General features: G+C 37.3%; 1 protein-coding gene across 1 annotated transcript; it reads left to right on the top strand.

Annotated features, from left to right (window-relative positions):
* The first annotated feature begins 855 nt into the window (after window positions 1-855).
* Window positions 856-16,105, top strand: LOC102584224 (iron-sulfur assembly protein IscA-like 1, mitochondrial). The gene is made up of 3 exons (XM_006341077.2): window positions 856-1,116; window positions 14,807-14,924; window positions 15,774-16,105. Exons 1-3 carry the CDS (start codon window positions 927-929, stop codon window positions 15,865-15,867), a joined length of 402 nt encoding a protein of 133 aa, XP_006341139.1. The 5' UTR covers window positions 856-926; the 3' UTR covers window positions 15,868-16,105.
* The last annotated feature ends 543 nt before the right edge of the window (window positions 16,106-16,648 follow it).

The following is a 16,648-nucleotide window of genomic DNA, read 5'->3' as shown; positions in this document are numbered from 1 at the left end:
TACGCCTCTTACTAGATGCTTACTGGAAAATGTTATTTTACATATATTAAAATTCTTTTGGTATAACCATTTCTTATTCCTAATACATTGACCTAATTAATTTAAATTCTTATTGCGTAGGGTATATTAAGCAAACATGTAGACATAAAAAAAGAAACCTAGCTAGTGTAGAGCTTATTCAGATTCACTTGTTATGACATTTATAGCACCAATTCCTTGCATCTTTCCTATTAGTAAGGTAATAAGACTCTGCCCACTTAGAGTAGACAGACTTTCTAGTAATCAACAATTTATTCTATACGAAAGTTGCCCTACAATTATTGTGGAATGCAATAGACTTTATTCAGAGGATTGTACTCACATATGTAGAAATACTGAACTCAAAATTTTAATTAAAATCTATACAGTATTTGGTGGTCATACGTAGAAAGGTATAAATTAACATTTTTTTACGGTAAAAGAACTAACATAAATAAATTGATCTACATAACTATGACTTTTAAAGTTTAAACAAGATTCAGTTATCGACTCAAATATTCAAGTATTAAATTTTTCCTTAGCTTGTCATATAAGTATGAATTCCATATTTTTGTATGGAGAAAAGTACACTAATAATGTAATTTACGTTTTCATGTTTCCTTAAATCTCCTTAAAAACTCCCATCATTTTGCTCACTTGATGACTCAAACGCACAATCTTACAATTGAAGGTGGAAATAAGGTGCTTACCATCCCAACAACCTCCATTGTACATTTTCGTTTATTTTTAATATTTACTTCTTTGTATTAACATCGTTGATAATTTTTTATTTTTTTTTGCGTAAACAGCCCAGAAATTTCAGGTAATTATATTTACAGCCCCCAATATTTTCAAAAGAGGAATAACAGGATCCATTTGCGTTAGTGAAGAACCTGCAAGACGGATCGATGGTGTCTCCGGTGCTGGCAAAGGCGGCGGAGAGAATCGGAAATTCAGTCCGGCGGCAAGCAATAACTATTACGGACGCCGCCGCTGCTCGAATTATCAATCTCCTTCAGCAACGGCAGCGTCCTTTCCTTAAGCTCGGTGTTAAAGCTCGTGGATGCAACGGCTTATCATACACACTCAATTACGCCGGTAAATATCTTATTTTTTTATACTGTTATCATATTTGTATAGATGAATTTACCGGTGGAATTCCTATTCAATATAACTAATCGAATTCGATCAATTCTATTGTCGCAATTTTATTTTTTTAAAATCATATTAGTATGATGGAAATATGTACCTTAAAATGTTAGGTCAAAGTCCATACAGTTTGATTTACGAGAAGCGAAACACGACAAGTTAAGTACTGTATGTCACTTTTTTTTTGGGCCAAAATTTGTTAGATGTATTGGACCTTTGGTGTAGGTTACCCGAGGTGAATTGAGCATTTTTTTTTGATAAGGTAATTTGTATATAAAGCCAGCATATAATTGATTGCTTGTTATATTTAAAAGTTACAATCCAGCCTAGTTTCTATATCCATCATATACATCAGCATTGAGCTTAAGAAATCGAGGTGAATCGAGCATTTAGAGTCAATAGGTTTAGAATACATAACTGCTTTGGCAAATGTATTGCCTGGTTTGATTCAGAGGCAGTGGATTAAGTAAATATGTGTTCAACTTATGTGGTAATCTTTTTTTTGTTTTTTTTGAAATCAGTAACTTTGTATCATTTCAAGGATCAAAACAGTACTTGGGTAGTACTGAAACCATATTTACAATAGAGCTCTAGTGTCTTTCCTTTCTAGCTATAAAGAATCTAGAACATCTATGATAGACACAGTATCATTAGAATAAATTTGATTACACCAAAAACATAGCAGTAAGATGAAGTTCAACTTGATCTTCTGCACATCATTCTCTAAGCTCTCAAAACATCTGGAATTCCTCTCCTTCCAGATTGTCCACCAGATACAAGCTGGGACAATTCTCCATCTACTCCTATCCTTTGCATGTGAACATATTCCTTCCCAGCTGCTAAGAGCCTCTGTTATCTTGCCTGGCATTGTCCATGCTATACCCTTATTATGTGGTAATCTTTTGGAGCCAAATTGTCAAATTTGGTCGATGTTGTCCTACTGCTAGGCGGATTTACCATCAAAGCGTGTCAAAAGACAAGTAATACTCCCTCATCCCAATTTAAGTGTCTTACCTTTCTTTTTGGTATGTCTTGAAAAGAGTGCCTTTTTCTATAATTAGTAAGTTATTCCAATTTTAGCATTCTACACGGCAAGCTTAAGATCATAAGATTTAAAAGACTACACACATATTTAGTTTAAAGCCACAAGGTTCAAAAGTCTCCCTTTATTTCCTAGACTTCGTGACCAGTCAAACTAAAGACTCTTAAATTGGGATGGAGGGAGTAATACATTTGGCCCTTTTTTTAGTAATGTGGTGTTCGGGTATTTGCTACCTCCCACTAACACATGTTAACTTGATCTGGCCTACTTAATTGACTTATAGGCCACACCTTTGAATGCTGTAATTTGTTCATTTATTTATCCGTTAGGCAATTGAAGCAGGAAACTAATCAAAAGAAAAATGGTGTAATCTCTGCAGTCAGAGGCGAACCCAGTATTTGAAGACGACGGGTACACCACCAAAGACTAATGCACGTTAGTTAAAGTATGCCACCCAATACTGATTAACTTTATTAAACATAGAAACCTAATGTACTAACGTATAAATATAAATTAAATGAGTCTTCTACATAAAGTTTTCTTTGGAGAGTGAAGGTTTTGAACTTCAATTTGCACCATGAAGTCACAAGTTTAAAACTAGTCAGCCCCCTTCTTTTATTCAATACTTTTAAACTTCTCAGATAGAAACGAATAAAGAAACAAAATAAACTATAAATGGGATTTGAACCCAGTCCCTCACCTAGGAGAGCAGAAACGCGCGCCATTTAAACTAGTGCACACTATCAACTTTAGTATTTTAAGATGCCTAATATAATATATGTCATATCTCAAGGTGTGTGTGCATATATATATATATATATATAATTTTTTCCAAAGTTAACGGGTGCATGTGCACCCTCACATTAACATGAGGGTCCGCCTCTGTCTGTAGTTTGCATAAACTCAGATGGTGAAGTAACAAAAAATAGTGTTTAGACTGGACTGAATATGATTAAGGCTGTAACTCTGGCAGACAGTTTCACATGACTATATAACACCTTTCAGCTTAAGAAGAAACTTGTGTAACATTGCTCATCAATCTATTGCAACTCCCGCTTCAAAGACGTCACGCATGGCATCAAAAAGCCTTGGCTGAATGCCTTCGTAACGGAATGGGTATCCCTTTGGATACTCCTGCAAAAAAAATTGGCACATAAAATTGGTGAGTTGAAGTGGACTGAAACACTTAAAAGTCTTTCTATCCTTATTGTTAAACAAGGAAAATAGTTAATAGCAGACATGAAGTTAGTGCTCCCTTGAGTTTTGAAAAAATTGTTTGTGATCAGTAGTTCCTTTACTATAATTGCCAAGTACGATATATCCTCCTTGAGAAATAATTTTTTTTAAAAAAGCATTTCATTGTTGATGAATGTTGACGTTGATATGGTTATTCTTAGTTAGGTTGACCCTACCAACAGTGTACTTGGGTATGCCTTTAGGAGCAAAATCAAAGTCTAAGGAAATCTGGAACAATGTGGTTGAAAAATGTGAGAAGAAACTGGCAAGGTGGAAAAGACAGTACTTATCACTAGGGGGTACACAGTCATTAGTAGGCTAGGCAGAATCCGGAAGAAGTTTTTGTGGCAAGGAAAATAAGGATAGGATAAGCTACCACTTGGTCAAATGAGATTTTTTGATAATTGACAAGAAGTTTGGGGGTTTGGGGATAAAGAATTTGAATACTCAAGGCACTCATAAGGAAATGGCTATGTAAATATGCCAATGAAAAAGAGACATTGTGGGGGAGAGTCATAGTAGCTAAGTATGGGGAGGAAGACAAATGGATGGCGAAGGAAATTACAACTCCTTATGGAGTTAACTTATGGAGATCCATCAGAGATCTCTGGAATGAGCTGAAGTGCTTCTTCAAGATCAAGGTGAGCCATGGGGATAAAACTAGGTTCTGGACAGATGAATGGCATGGAGAAGGCAACTTAGAAAGGCTATTTCTAGATATCTACTCATTAGTACTATACCAACAGAGAACCATAGTGGAATTATGAACAATTGAGGGATGGAGATTCAATTTTAGAAGGGAATTCAATGATTGGGAAATACCAAGAATGACCGATTTTATCAACAAGATTGAGCTATTCAGTGGATTGGGAGTAGATGAAGATGAACTATGGTGGAGGGGAAATGAGAAAGGCACATACAAAGTGAGCAAAGCGTATAGGAAAATGAACCACAACCAGCAGCCGAGCAGTTGGCCATGGAAGAACATTTGGAAAACCAGAATACCATATAAAGTGGCATGCTTTGTGTGGCTTCTGGCAAATGAGGCATTGCTTACCCAAGAGAACCCAATGAAAAAAAGGATAATTTTAATCCCCAGGTGCTTCTTGTGCGGGGAGCAGGCAGAGACTGTAAATCATCTATTCCTACATTGTAGAATCACAGGACAACTATGGAGATTGTTTTTGAACCTTAGAGGAATAGCATGGAGCATGCCTGGGAAAAACAGAGGCCATAACAAGCTGGGAACAAGGTGGGTTGTTGGCCAAGAATAGAGGCAGGTGGAGGATAGTCCCTACAAGCATTTGGTGGACAATATGGAAGGAGAGGAATTCTAGGTGTTTTGAGAGCGTAGAGAACAATATGCAACATATTAAGCTCAATTGCATCTTGCTACTGTGTTTTTGGTGTAATCAGTTGCTTTTAAATGATCTCTGTCTATTATTGATGTTTTAGACTCCTTATAGACATAGGATCATAGAATCATAGATGTAGGTAGTACTTTGTAAATATGGAGTTACTACAACTCTTGTAAGATTCAAATTCTAACATATATAGGCAAAGTTACCAGTTTCAAAAAAAAAGAAGAAAAAGTAATGAAGCAGAAAGCAACACTTACCAAGGAATATGATATCCACACCCCTGGACGGGCATACGTCATTGAGTTAGTCCTTCTATCCCATTGGACTCCTCGTCTGGCCAACAAAGTTGAAAATAACCAGTATTTACTCGTGAAAATTCTTAGTTTTGCCTTCAGATGAGCAACTGAAAGGTGTGGATTCATTCTCTGCATCTGGTTAGTTACGATACTCCAGCTTTCCTCTTGGAATGTACTTCCAAATTCATAATCTTTACTGATCACCTTGGCCAACAGTTTGAGAAATTCATACTGTTGTTCTTCTGTCATAAATACATGAACGTTTGGGCCCGGTAGGTCCATCTGCAGTAAAGTAGGGGAAAGTGTACTCATTATGTAGCATTTTCACATCATTATAAAAATAATAGATTTAAACTTTTGTGCACGTCTTTGTCTTGTTATTTGATAATACGGTTAATCTTTCTAAAATATATCATTCGTGGGTGCGGCTAACTCCCCATGAGGTAATTGTATGATTTTCCAAGGTAAAAGAGCTCCTGACCAATTAGAAACAAAAATAAATGTTAAGAAGCATCTTGATGCTAACAATCAATTAGAAAATTGGAGCATCTTGATCTGCTTAATTAGTATTGGCAGAGAAAAGTTAGGCTAATAATATGCTCCTTGCTACAGATTTGTTCTCTTTGAGCTTAAATGCATTTGAATTTTGAGGCATAAGCTTCATTCGGGTATACTAGTGTCGGGTATCAACTAATGAGCTACATGATGAAGAAACAGAAAAAAGAGAGATGTTTTAGTTTTGAGAAGGTAAATGTATTTCATTCATAAACATGGCCAAAGAGCTGGCCGTATACAAGGGGTATACCAAAAAGTAAAGAATCTACAATACATGATTCTTTACAAAATTCACCCATTCTTTTATACACCATGGAGCTTTATGGGTTCACCAAAAGAAAATAAGTGACCGGAGGGCTACTCCTCAACTGTGTAAAACTCTATACTGCCTCCTCAAAAACTCTCTTATTTCTCCCTCTCCAAACAACCCACGCAAGAGGAACCATATTCCATGCCCTACAACTTCTCCAACAAAACATCAATTCTTTCACAGTTTTTTGGCATGGCCCAAGAAGATTCCAAACCATCGTAATATGTCCCACCATGACCTCATGGTAAAAAAGCACGGTAGGAGAAGATGATCCACTTCTTCAAGCCCTCCTTGTACATGTAATACCGATTGACACACACAACCTTCCGCTTTCTAAGATTTTTTGCTGTCAAAATCACCCTCTAGCTGCTAGCCAAGAGAAGAAGCACACCTTCCTTGGCACCTACGATACCCATATTGCATCACATGGAAACACGTCCTCCTCCATAATCAGATGTTTCTCATAGAAATATTTAAGAGAGAAAAACTCCATTATTCCCCAAACTCCACCATAGAGCATTCGGGGTTATCCACCAGAGTGACTTGCCTATGTAGAGGGGCCAGAAATCTTGGGAACTAAGTCACCTCTCATTCGTCGAAATTCCTTCTAAATCTTAGATCCCAAAAAATATCTCCACCATATGCCCCACCTAATTTCTTGGACCTTCAGTTCTCCTTGACATGACATTCTAAACAAATTCTGAAGATCATCTTTCAGTGAGTTATCTCCACCCCACTTACGTCCCCGGAAATTCTCTCCTTCCATTCCAACCTTGAATGAGATATTTTCGCTAAAATCATCCCATCCCTTCATTATGTTCCTCCACAAACCGCACCCAAAAGGCATAATGACATCTCTAGTTCTCCAATTTCTGCTTCCCACTAGACTAATAGGTCTATAGTCCTTCATGCACAATGCTCCTCCCTCTTAGGGGTAATGACAACAAACGAAGCATTCAAACTCTTTTCGAATTCACCACTTTCCAGGAAGTCAACAACTGTATCCATCAAATCAGATCTGACCATATTCCAGCAGCGCTTGAAAAAATCCGTAGAGACATCAGGTGCCAGAGCTTTGTTACTGGCACAACCCTCCACCGCCCTCTTCAACTCTTCCTCCTGAATTGCCCTCTCTAGCCATTCAGTCTCCTCCCTGCCAATATGACTGAACCCTAAACCCCCCAATTTAGGCCCCCAATCTGCTACCTCGAACAAACGCTTGTAAAAATCTACAATTGCCTCTTCTACTTCTTCCTCCTCCACATGCACCCCCCATTCACCTCCACTGACTCTATGGAAATCCTTCTCCTATTAGCAATTACTACCCTATGGAAATGTTTTGTATTGGAGTCCCCCTCCTCTAACCATTATCACCCTCTAATTTTGTTTCAAACTAATCTCTTGGGACAAAGCCAACTCATCTAGCTCCCTTTTCAACCCTTCTAAAATTGTTCTTTCCTCTGTTATTACAAGACTAATGACTTAATTCATGTGTAACTTTGCTCAAGGCTTCAAGCTTCAAATTTGTGATGATCGTCAAATGGGGAATATTGCCATCTGGTTTTTTGTTTTAGAGTAGATGAATAAAGAAGTTGGCAAATGGGCTATTCTAGTGGTATGATGTAAGCAACTTTGAAGAACTTGAATGATATTTTATCAGGTAACACCTCTGCCAATTCCTTCTCAAAGAAAAGCACTAAAGCAATTAAAAACAAACGCTGAAAAAAATGGAAACAAAAGGGATTTAGAAATGGGAATTTGTGCAACATTTCTGAAGTAAATTTTACTTCATCATGGAGTCCACTGAAACTATTCTGTGGATTTCATAGAAGTGAAACACTTAAACATGGATGATTTAGAAATGGGAATTTGTGTATTACTACTATAGCTTAAGATATTGATGCTTGAGGTAAGAATTTAACATTTTTCCTATTATGGTTATTTTTGCCACCTTGTGTGATCTAAGTTCTTTGTTTTTTCCCAAACCAGTGTTATTAAAGGCGAGCGCCTTTCGCCTTTCGCCTTTGGAGACAAGGCGAGGCGAGGCGTCGCCGCCTATTTCCAGCGAGGCGAGGCGACCTCTAAAAGGCGTGCCATGGCGATCAAAAGGCGACTGTCGACGTAACGTGGCGATGCAATAGGCATTGCCTTTTTGTTTTAAAAGTTTGATTTAATAATAATAAAAGCCAAAATTAGGGTTTTTTGGGGTATTTTTGCAAACTCACCTCAGATTAGGCGTCGCGACTGCTGCTTCTCTTCTCCTCAGATTTCGCAAGTCGCGACCCCTAGAGACTTAGGTGACCTTTGCAAATTGCAACGCTGCTGCTCAGGTACGACTTACGCGACTGCTGTTCAGGTACGACCCCTGGAGACTTACGCGAATCTCTTCTCTTCTAGTCCTTCCCTTTTCTTCTTCTTCTTCTTCTCTGTTTTTCAGCAGTACGACTATGCTGCTCTTGTTTTTCAGACCTCTATTTTTAGTGGTAGACTGGTGGTGAAGTGTGAACTGAGTGCTCTGTTCTTCTGTTATGCTGTACTGCTCTGCTGCTCACTGCCTATATCTTTTTTTTTAAATAATAATTTAATTCTTCTATAATTATTTCTTCCCTACTTAATTTAGTTTTATACTAATTAATATAGTATTTTGAATTATTGGTTCATCTGATTCTTGACTTTTAATATCTACTATTAGTTTTTGAATTGAAATGTTTGCTAATATATGTTATTGCTATTAAGATTTTGGATATTTATATATGCAATTAAATTTTTAATTTTTGGTATTAATTGGCGCCTTAATTCAAAAAGGCGAGCGCCTCGCCTCGTGGTGAGGCAGGCCCTTGTCGCCTTTTGCCGTCCAAAACACTGTCCCAAACCAAGAATTATCTAGAACTAGTAGGAAAATATGGAATGATTTAAATATTGCTATAGTTATAATCTAAAGGTGAGACATTCAATTACACTTGTCAATAGGTGACAATACACTTAACACCCTCTCCCTCCGTGTTATGAAAGGCGCTCACCATGTCGCCAAAGGCGAGAGGCGAGGTGAGGCCTCGTCGCCTATTATAGGCATGGCGATGCAATTTCAGAAAGGCGAGCAATGGTGATAGAAAGGCGAGAGGCGACATGGCAAGGCGGGGCGCCATGCGTTGCCTTTTTTTTTGTTTGTTTGTTTTAAAAAGGTCAGATATAATAATTAAAAGGCAAAATTAGGGTTTTTTGGTGTTTTTGCAAACCTGGGATCCTCTTCTCTCTACTGCGACCTGCGCGATCTCTTCTCCTCTTCCAATCACGACTCTCTAGCCTTTGAGAGGACGAGACCTTCGCTACTACTCAGACCTTTGCGTCGCGAGTTGCGACTCTCTCAGGTACATTCTTCTTCTTTCTTTTCCCTTCTTCAGTTGTTCTCTTCTTCTTTTGTTCTTCTCTTCTTCTTTACTATGTTATTTCAAGCAGTGGCGTAGGGATCTATTTTTCTTTTACAATTTATTAGCTACTGAACTGACTGCCGTTCTGTTTCTGCCTATATTTTTTTTTTTTTAAAATTCAATCCTTCTATATTTATTTCTTCCCTACTCAATTTACTTTTATACTAATTAATATAATATTTGTTTGTCCATAAATAGTGAATTCAATGGCGTATGATGGTAACAAAAAGGACATTGGAGTATTGCCTGTCAATTGTCTTATGAATTATTGAGTCATTCAAGTTTTAGACTTTTAATATCTACTATTAGTTTTTGAATTGAAATATTTGCTAATGAATGTTATTGCTATTGAAATTTTGGATATTTATATATGCAATTAAATAGTTTAAATTTTTGGTATTAATTGCCGCCTCAATTCAAAAAGCCGAGCGCCTCGCCGCTTAGGGAGGTAGGCCCTTGTTGCCTTTCGCCGTCCAAAACACTGCCCCCCACCCCAAAAAAAATAGAAAAAAAGCCGTGCACGGAGTTAAATTTTAATTTTTTTTTCTTGAAATTGGTAACTTTGTCTATTCCTCAAAAGTCAATACTAATACTGTATTGGTCAGTATTTACAACATGTACTTCAAATTCTACTATCTTTTACTAAATCGAGTCTAGTACATCAATTATGGAGATAATATCATTTGAGTATAATTGATTACACCCAAAACATAGTAGCATAAGACAATTTAGTTTGACTTTCTGCATACTATTCTCAACACTATCAAAAGCTCTAGAGTTCCTTTCCTTCCATATAGCCCACTAGCTGGGACAATTCTCCATCTGTCTCTATTCTTGGATTGCTTTCCTGCTTCCTCCCAACTCTGGATTGCTTCTGTGATCTTGGCAGGCGTGGTCCATGACATACCCCTTAAGATTCAGGAATAACCTCCATAGTTGGCCAATGATCTTGCAGTGTAGAAAGAGATGGTTAACTGTCTCAGCATTTTCCCCACAAAAGAAACATCTAGAGCATAATGGTATCCCCCTTCTCTTTAAGTTGTCTTGAGTCAGTACAGCCTCCTTGGCTAACAACTAGACAAAACATGCCACTTTGAGTGGAATTTTTGACTTCCAGATTCCTCTCCATGGCCAGTGACTTTGAGGCTGATTGGTGTGGTTTAGCCAGTTGTATGCACAACCACTTTAAAGTTGCCCTTTCGATTGCCTTTCCACCATAAAATGTCTTGACCTCCTTCCAGTCCATTAAATTGCCCAATGGTGTTGAAAAATTCTGCTACCCTTTGAATCTCCCAATCATTTAATTGTCTTCTAAAGATGAAGTTCCACCCTTGTGGAGTCCAGTGATCTACTATGGTCTTCTGTTGGTGAGATACTAGAGAATATATATTAGGATACAAGACCTCTAGCCTACCTGCCTCATGCCAAACATCTTTCCAAATTTCTGTTTTCTCTCCATTCCTCACTTTGATCTTTGTGTTAGCCTTTAACTCAGACCACAGAGATCTAATGGATCTCCATACACTAACCCCATATGGTGTAGTCACTTCTTTGGTCATCTAGTAATCTTCCTCTTCATATTTTGCCTTAATGACTTCCTTCTGGTAGGACTGTTCTTCATTATTGAACTTCCACAACCATTTCATCATAAGGGCTTTGCTTTGATTCATCAAATTCTTTATTCCAAGACCTTCATGCTTCTTTCCCACTATCACAACATCCCATTTAACCAAGTTGTAGCCTTTCCTCTCACTGTTTCCTTGCTAGAAAAATTTTCTTCTGATTTTATCCAACCTAGTGATTACACTTTTGGGAATTGGGAATACTGACATCATATAGGTTGGTAGTGAATCAAGAACAAAATTAATCAACGTCAACCTGCCACCCCTGGAGAGATATTGTGATTTCTATCTTGCTAACTTCATTTCACATTTCTCAACCACATTGTTCCAGATTTCATATGACTGAGATTTGTCCCCCCAAAGGCATCCCAAGATATGATGTAGGTAGTGTGCTCCAATTTCCCCTCCCATAACAACATTTAAAGCTTCCATGTTGTGTACTTCATTAATTGGATAGAGGTGGCTTTTCCTCCAATTAATGTGTAGACCAGAGAACCCTTCGAACAACACTAGGATCACCCTCAACATCTTTAGTTGGCCTTCATCAGCATCACATACTATCAATGTGTCATTCGCATATTGTAGATGGATAATTTCCACATTATCTACTTCAGGTCTACTGACCTCAAAACCTCTGAGCCATCCCCTTACTTTAGCTTATTTGATCATATTGTTCAGCCTGAGCTGAGGGTCTCCCGGAAACAGCCTCTCTACCTCCACGAGGTAGTGGCAAGGTCTGCGTACAATTTACCCTCCCCAGACCCCACCTAGTGGGATCTCACTGGGCATGTTGTTGTTGTTGTTGATCATATTGTTCAGCCCTTCCATAGCAAGTAGGAAAAGGAAAGGAGACAAGGGTCTCCTTGCCTCAGTCCCCTCTCTGCACTAAAGAAATGAACAGGGGATCCATTCATAAGTACTGAGAATCTCACAGTGGTGATACAATGTCTGATCCGTTGGATCCACTTCATCCCAAATCCCAAACTCCCCATTGTGGTCAAAAGATATTCCTAATTAACATGGTCATATGCTTTCTCCATGTTTAGCTTACAAAGTTTCTTTTGCTTTTGTCTGGAATCCACTGCCTCATTAGCTATCAACACTGCATCCATGATTTGTCTTCCTTGGATAAAAGCCATTTGTCGGGAATCCACAAGTTTAGCCATTACCCCTTTCATTCTCTCTGTCAGAACTTTAGCAAAAAGCTTGTAGATGCTGCCTATTAAGCTTATGGGTCTGAAATCTCAATTCTTTAGCACCCTTCTTCTTTGGGATGAGAGTAATAAATGTTGCATTCAAACACTTCCTGCTCTTAGAAGTTTTGGAAAGCTTTCATGTCCTCCTTTACCACCTCCCAACATTTTAAGAAAAAACCCATGGTGAATCCATCAGGCCCAGGTGCTTTATCAATTGCACACATTTTAGGACTTCACTCTCCTCAAAGTTCCTTTGCAGATTCTCCTTTTCCTCCTCTGTTAACCCGGGGCAATTAGCATTAGTTTAGGCAGGTCTCCAGTAAGTGTAGTCTCAGTATATAACTTCTTGTAGAAGTCTACTATCTCTTCTTCAATTCTTGCAGGATCTTGGGTAAGTTGATCTTGGGTTAGATATGACACAACACATCTTCATCTCACCGAGGACATGACCCTAGATAAAAAAAATATAAAGGTTGAGAATCAGGGTATAGGGTTAAGTAAATAGTCGAGTGATTTCTCTCTTTTCTGTGGGAGAGCATGGTTCTAGCTTAGAGCACCTTATTTGATCCCTCTTCTACTTATCAATATCACTATTAGTATTGTATTATTATTTACTCTTCAATTATATCACTATTGTTCTTGCTAGGGTACCGGGTGCGGGTTCCCGAACCTGGTAACTTTTGTATAGACCCTATATTTATATTGAGAAATCCATTAAATATATAAAAACTATTTGTTTCTGGTAACAAAGTAAGCTCTTGGTCTAGAGGCAGAAATGAAACTTAATTTTTATTTCCTGCCTCAGTGAGGGTTCGATTCCCCTTGGGCACTTCCAATAAAGTCTTTTTTTTAAAATTTAAGATCGATGAGAACCATAAACTTTAAACCTTGGATCCGCTTCTACCTGTAGAGTAATCTTTCATGGATTTTGTCATCTCATCGTGCATTTATTATTATGCTACTTTAAGATGTAACCAAGCTCACAAAATATAATGGTTGTGAGGTGATAAAACCGAGGTTGGTGACTTCAAATGAACACATTGCACCAAGGAGTTTACAAGCGGTAACCGCACTCCTATCATCTATCAGACAACTAGAAAGGACCTCCCGACTGAACAAAGTGAGCGCCATCTGAGTTTTCTCTTATCAACATTCTCGCGATCCATATGAAACTAGGGTTTTTAGAATGTAATTAATATTGATGTACTTTTGCTAAGGATTTGTTTTCTTTTTTAATCATCATCTTGTTTCCCCTGATTAATGCCCATTTGATGATTTCACGATTTTTGTTAGACGAGAAACAGGATATCTCCCATTTTGTAATTCACCTTTTTACCTTATTTCTTCAAATGTAACTTTAGTTCTTAATGATTGATATGTCGTACATCTCGACATGTTTTAGAAATAAAGATCTCCTTCTTTAACTATTGAATACAGGATCTTGATTAAATTTCTTGCTCAATCTATCTTACACTCATTTGGTATGTGCGCCATAGGGTGTTAGTATTCTGCACAGTCTTTCTATTTCAGTTTGGAGGAATCCAATCCCAGCAAATCGTTTCTCTACGTTTGGTGCATATACTTTTACATGTCCCGCAGTTCTGTGTTTTTTCCCTTTACAGGTTGGCCAAGGATAAATTCCAGCGTAGCAGGATCTTTTGCTTCGAGTTAACGGATTTTCTTTCTGTGATATAATTTGTTTAAGATACCACACTATCCAATATAATTTACTTACTTAAGTGCCAGAGCTATCCAAGAAGGGCAACATTCTAAACCTCTCTTCAAATGAGCAATAACTAAATGCTATGTGCAATGCAGGTTGGGTGCCCCGGTCATTCAAGTGGTGTCCTGTACAGTCAACAAGGCAGTACTATGTTTATCTTATTGCGCATTGACAAATTTAATATGGTTGTCAATTCTTTCAATTTGTGGTCTCTTCAAGTGGACAACTCTTAAAAAATCAATATAATTGGCAAAGTGACATATTTATTATCAATTTTTTTGAATTAGGAATATAGAATAAGAAAATATAATTTTTTTTTTTGTTAAACTTGAATTGGAAACTTAACTGCGTGTTTCACTTAAGAATGGTATTAACTCCTATGCATTTAGAATTGTCTTTTTGTGTTTACAGTTAACCTTTGCATTTATATTTTTCATCTTTTGATCTATTTGCACCACCCTTCACTAACATTCACACTTCAAATATATGCAAAAAAAAACAAAACACATTCACACTTCAAATTGCTTAGTGCCATGGACAATCTTAGCACTTTTATACTCTTTTTGCGTTTGACATTGACAATATTGTTGCAAATTGTCAGTTACTTAGTTCACTTGTCGCAAGACTCGAACTTGTGACTTTTAAGTCGCAAGTTCTTCAACTTTTTCCAATTGAGCCAAGCCTGGGGGACAATTTTTATTTTTGATGAACTTTCTCCTTTGAATCTATTCAATCTTGTTATGCTCACAAAATAATCCATCAGCAGGACTAATTAGTCTATGGCTAATGATGTTATACATCATCAAACTGATTATGCTATGGATTTCTGTTGTGGTTTTATTTCTAATCACAACCCTTTGAACATTGTAGATGAGAAGGGTAAATTTGATGAGTTGATTGAAGAGAAGGGAGTAAAAATACTTATTGATCCTAAGGCATTGATGCACGTGATTGGTACCAAGATGGATTTTGTAGATGATAAATTAAGGTAAGGGATTTACTTGTCCGTTTCTATATTGTTGGTATTAAGCCTTTTAATTTTGTGCACAAGTGGGTCATTTTGCTTTTGGATGAAAAGGACCGGAGACACCTAGTTTAAGTAATCTTACATATTTTGAACCCTAAGTAGCTTTCTCACGTGTCGCGTTATCCAACTCCCACCTGTTGCCGTTAATTTTTCTTTGGGTGTTCAGCAGTTAGTTTTGTGGTCGTCTGCTTTAGTTTATACTAATGCCATGTAACATACTCCATTAGCTGTTCTGATGTCATTGAAGGTCTAATTATTGTTTGTTTATGTGCAAATTATTCTGGGAAAGTTTTGCCATTATAAGGTTAGTTTTGAGAAATATGAAGTTATCGACTCCAGAAAACCTTAGTATCAAGACTTACTGTTGGATGAGGGAGACAAAAGTCTTGCATCTTCTTGTTTATTGGATTGTCAGTTCATGTTAGTTTTTTGGTAAGCATACTATCTATATGTATTTTCTTGAGCCAACAGTCTTTCGGAAACAACCTTTCTACCTAACAAAGTAGAAATAAGGTTTGTGTATACTCTACCCTACCCTCCCCAGACTCCACTTGTGTGACTATACTGGGTATGTTGTTGTTGTTGTACTATCTATCTGTGTTGGTTTCTGCCGATGAAAATTTCTGGAGGCAGGGGGTCCAGAAGAGAATCAAAATGTTGTTTAGCATGATACCTCAGATGCAGCAGCCCTGTGAACTGCTGCTCTGAGATAAATCCTTTAAAGATGTTTCGACTTGTCCAAACCCGTCCCTGTTTCATATGGTGTCCTCCGCAAGCAACTCTTGACGCGTTCTTACATTTTATGTGCAGGTCTGAGTTCATTTTTATTAATCCCAACTCGAAAGGGCAATGCGGTTGTGGTGAGTCTTTCATGACAACAGCCAGTAAAGGTGCTGGAAAGTGAAATGATTTTCACTGAGACATGATGTTTATAATGTACTTTTCATTAGGTAGACAGAGAATGAAATAAAGATTTATTCCTGGAATTAATATGCCATATCTTATACATATATCTTTCTATTGTGTTTATTAGATGTAAAAATTGCCAGTCATGGCATTTGTATAATCTACTGATACTGATATTACAGAAATGGAAAGATTTTCTTGGAGTTCTAAAGTTCCAGAACTACCAAACAGTAAAATTAACTTGTATCAAAGGTGTCACCTAGCGGTTAATGAAGCGGGTGAAAATTATGGGAGATTAGAGTGCAAAGTGCAGCAACAATCCCACTGCAATCACACAAGTGTGGTCTGGGAAGAGTAGAGTCACGGATATAGTATTGCACTAGTATTCAAATTTCAAATATATATTATATCCCCTCTGTTGGATGTAGTATTGGAGAATAAAAACTTACTCACATCTGATGTAATCGTCAAATTAACGAATGCATGTTATGTGTATGAATATACACAATTATGAATTAATTCTGTTAATTAATATATAAATATTGACTTTGTTAAGTTACTTGATTATGATAAATTATATTAATTTGATGTAGGTATTCGATGTCCGTAAATATTTTTAGGGAGGAGAGTAGAAGTAAAAAACATGATAATGAGTGTGCTGCAACAATTCACAACCTGTCAATAATTCATAGAGTATTCTTGTGGCTGGTTCATTGAAGTTTGTCTTCCTCCTTAACTGGACTTTTCTATAAAATAAATAATAAAGGAAAAAAGGACAA

The sequence above is a fragment of the Solanum tuberosum genome, unplaced genomic scaffold, assembly GCF_000226075.1.
Source record: "Solanum tuberosum cultivar DM 1-3 516 R44 unplaced genomic scaffold, SolTub_3.0 scf00021, whole genome shotgun sequence".
Lineage (NCBI taxonomy): Eukaryota > Viridiplantae > Streptophyta > Magnoliopsida > Solanales > Solanaceae > Solanum > Solanum tuberosum.
The sequence above is the reverse complement of the archived record's forward strand: the minus strand, read 5'-3'. Positions and strand labels throughout refer to the sequence as shown.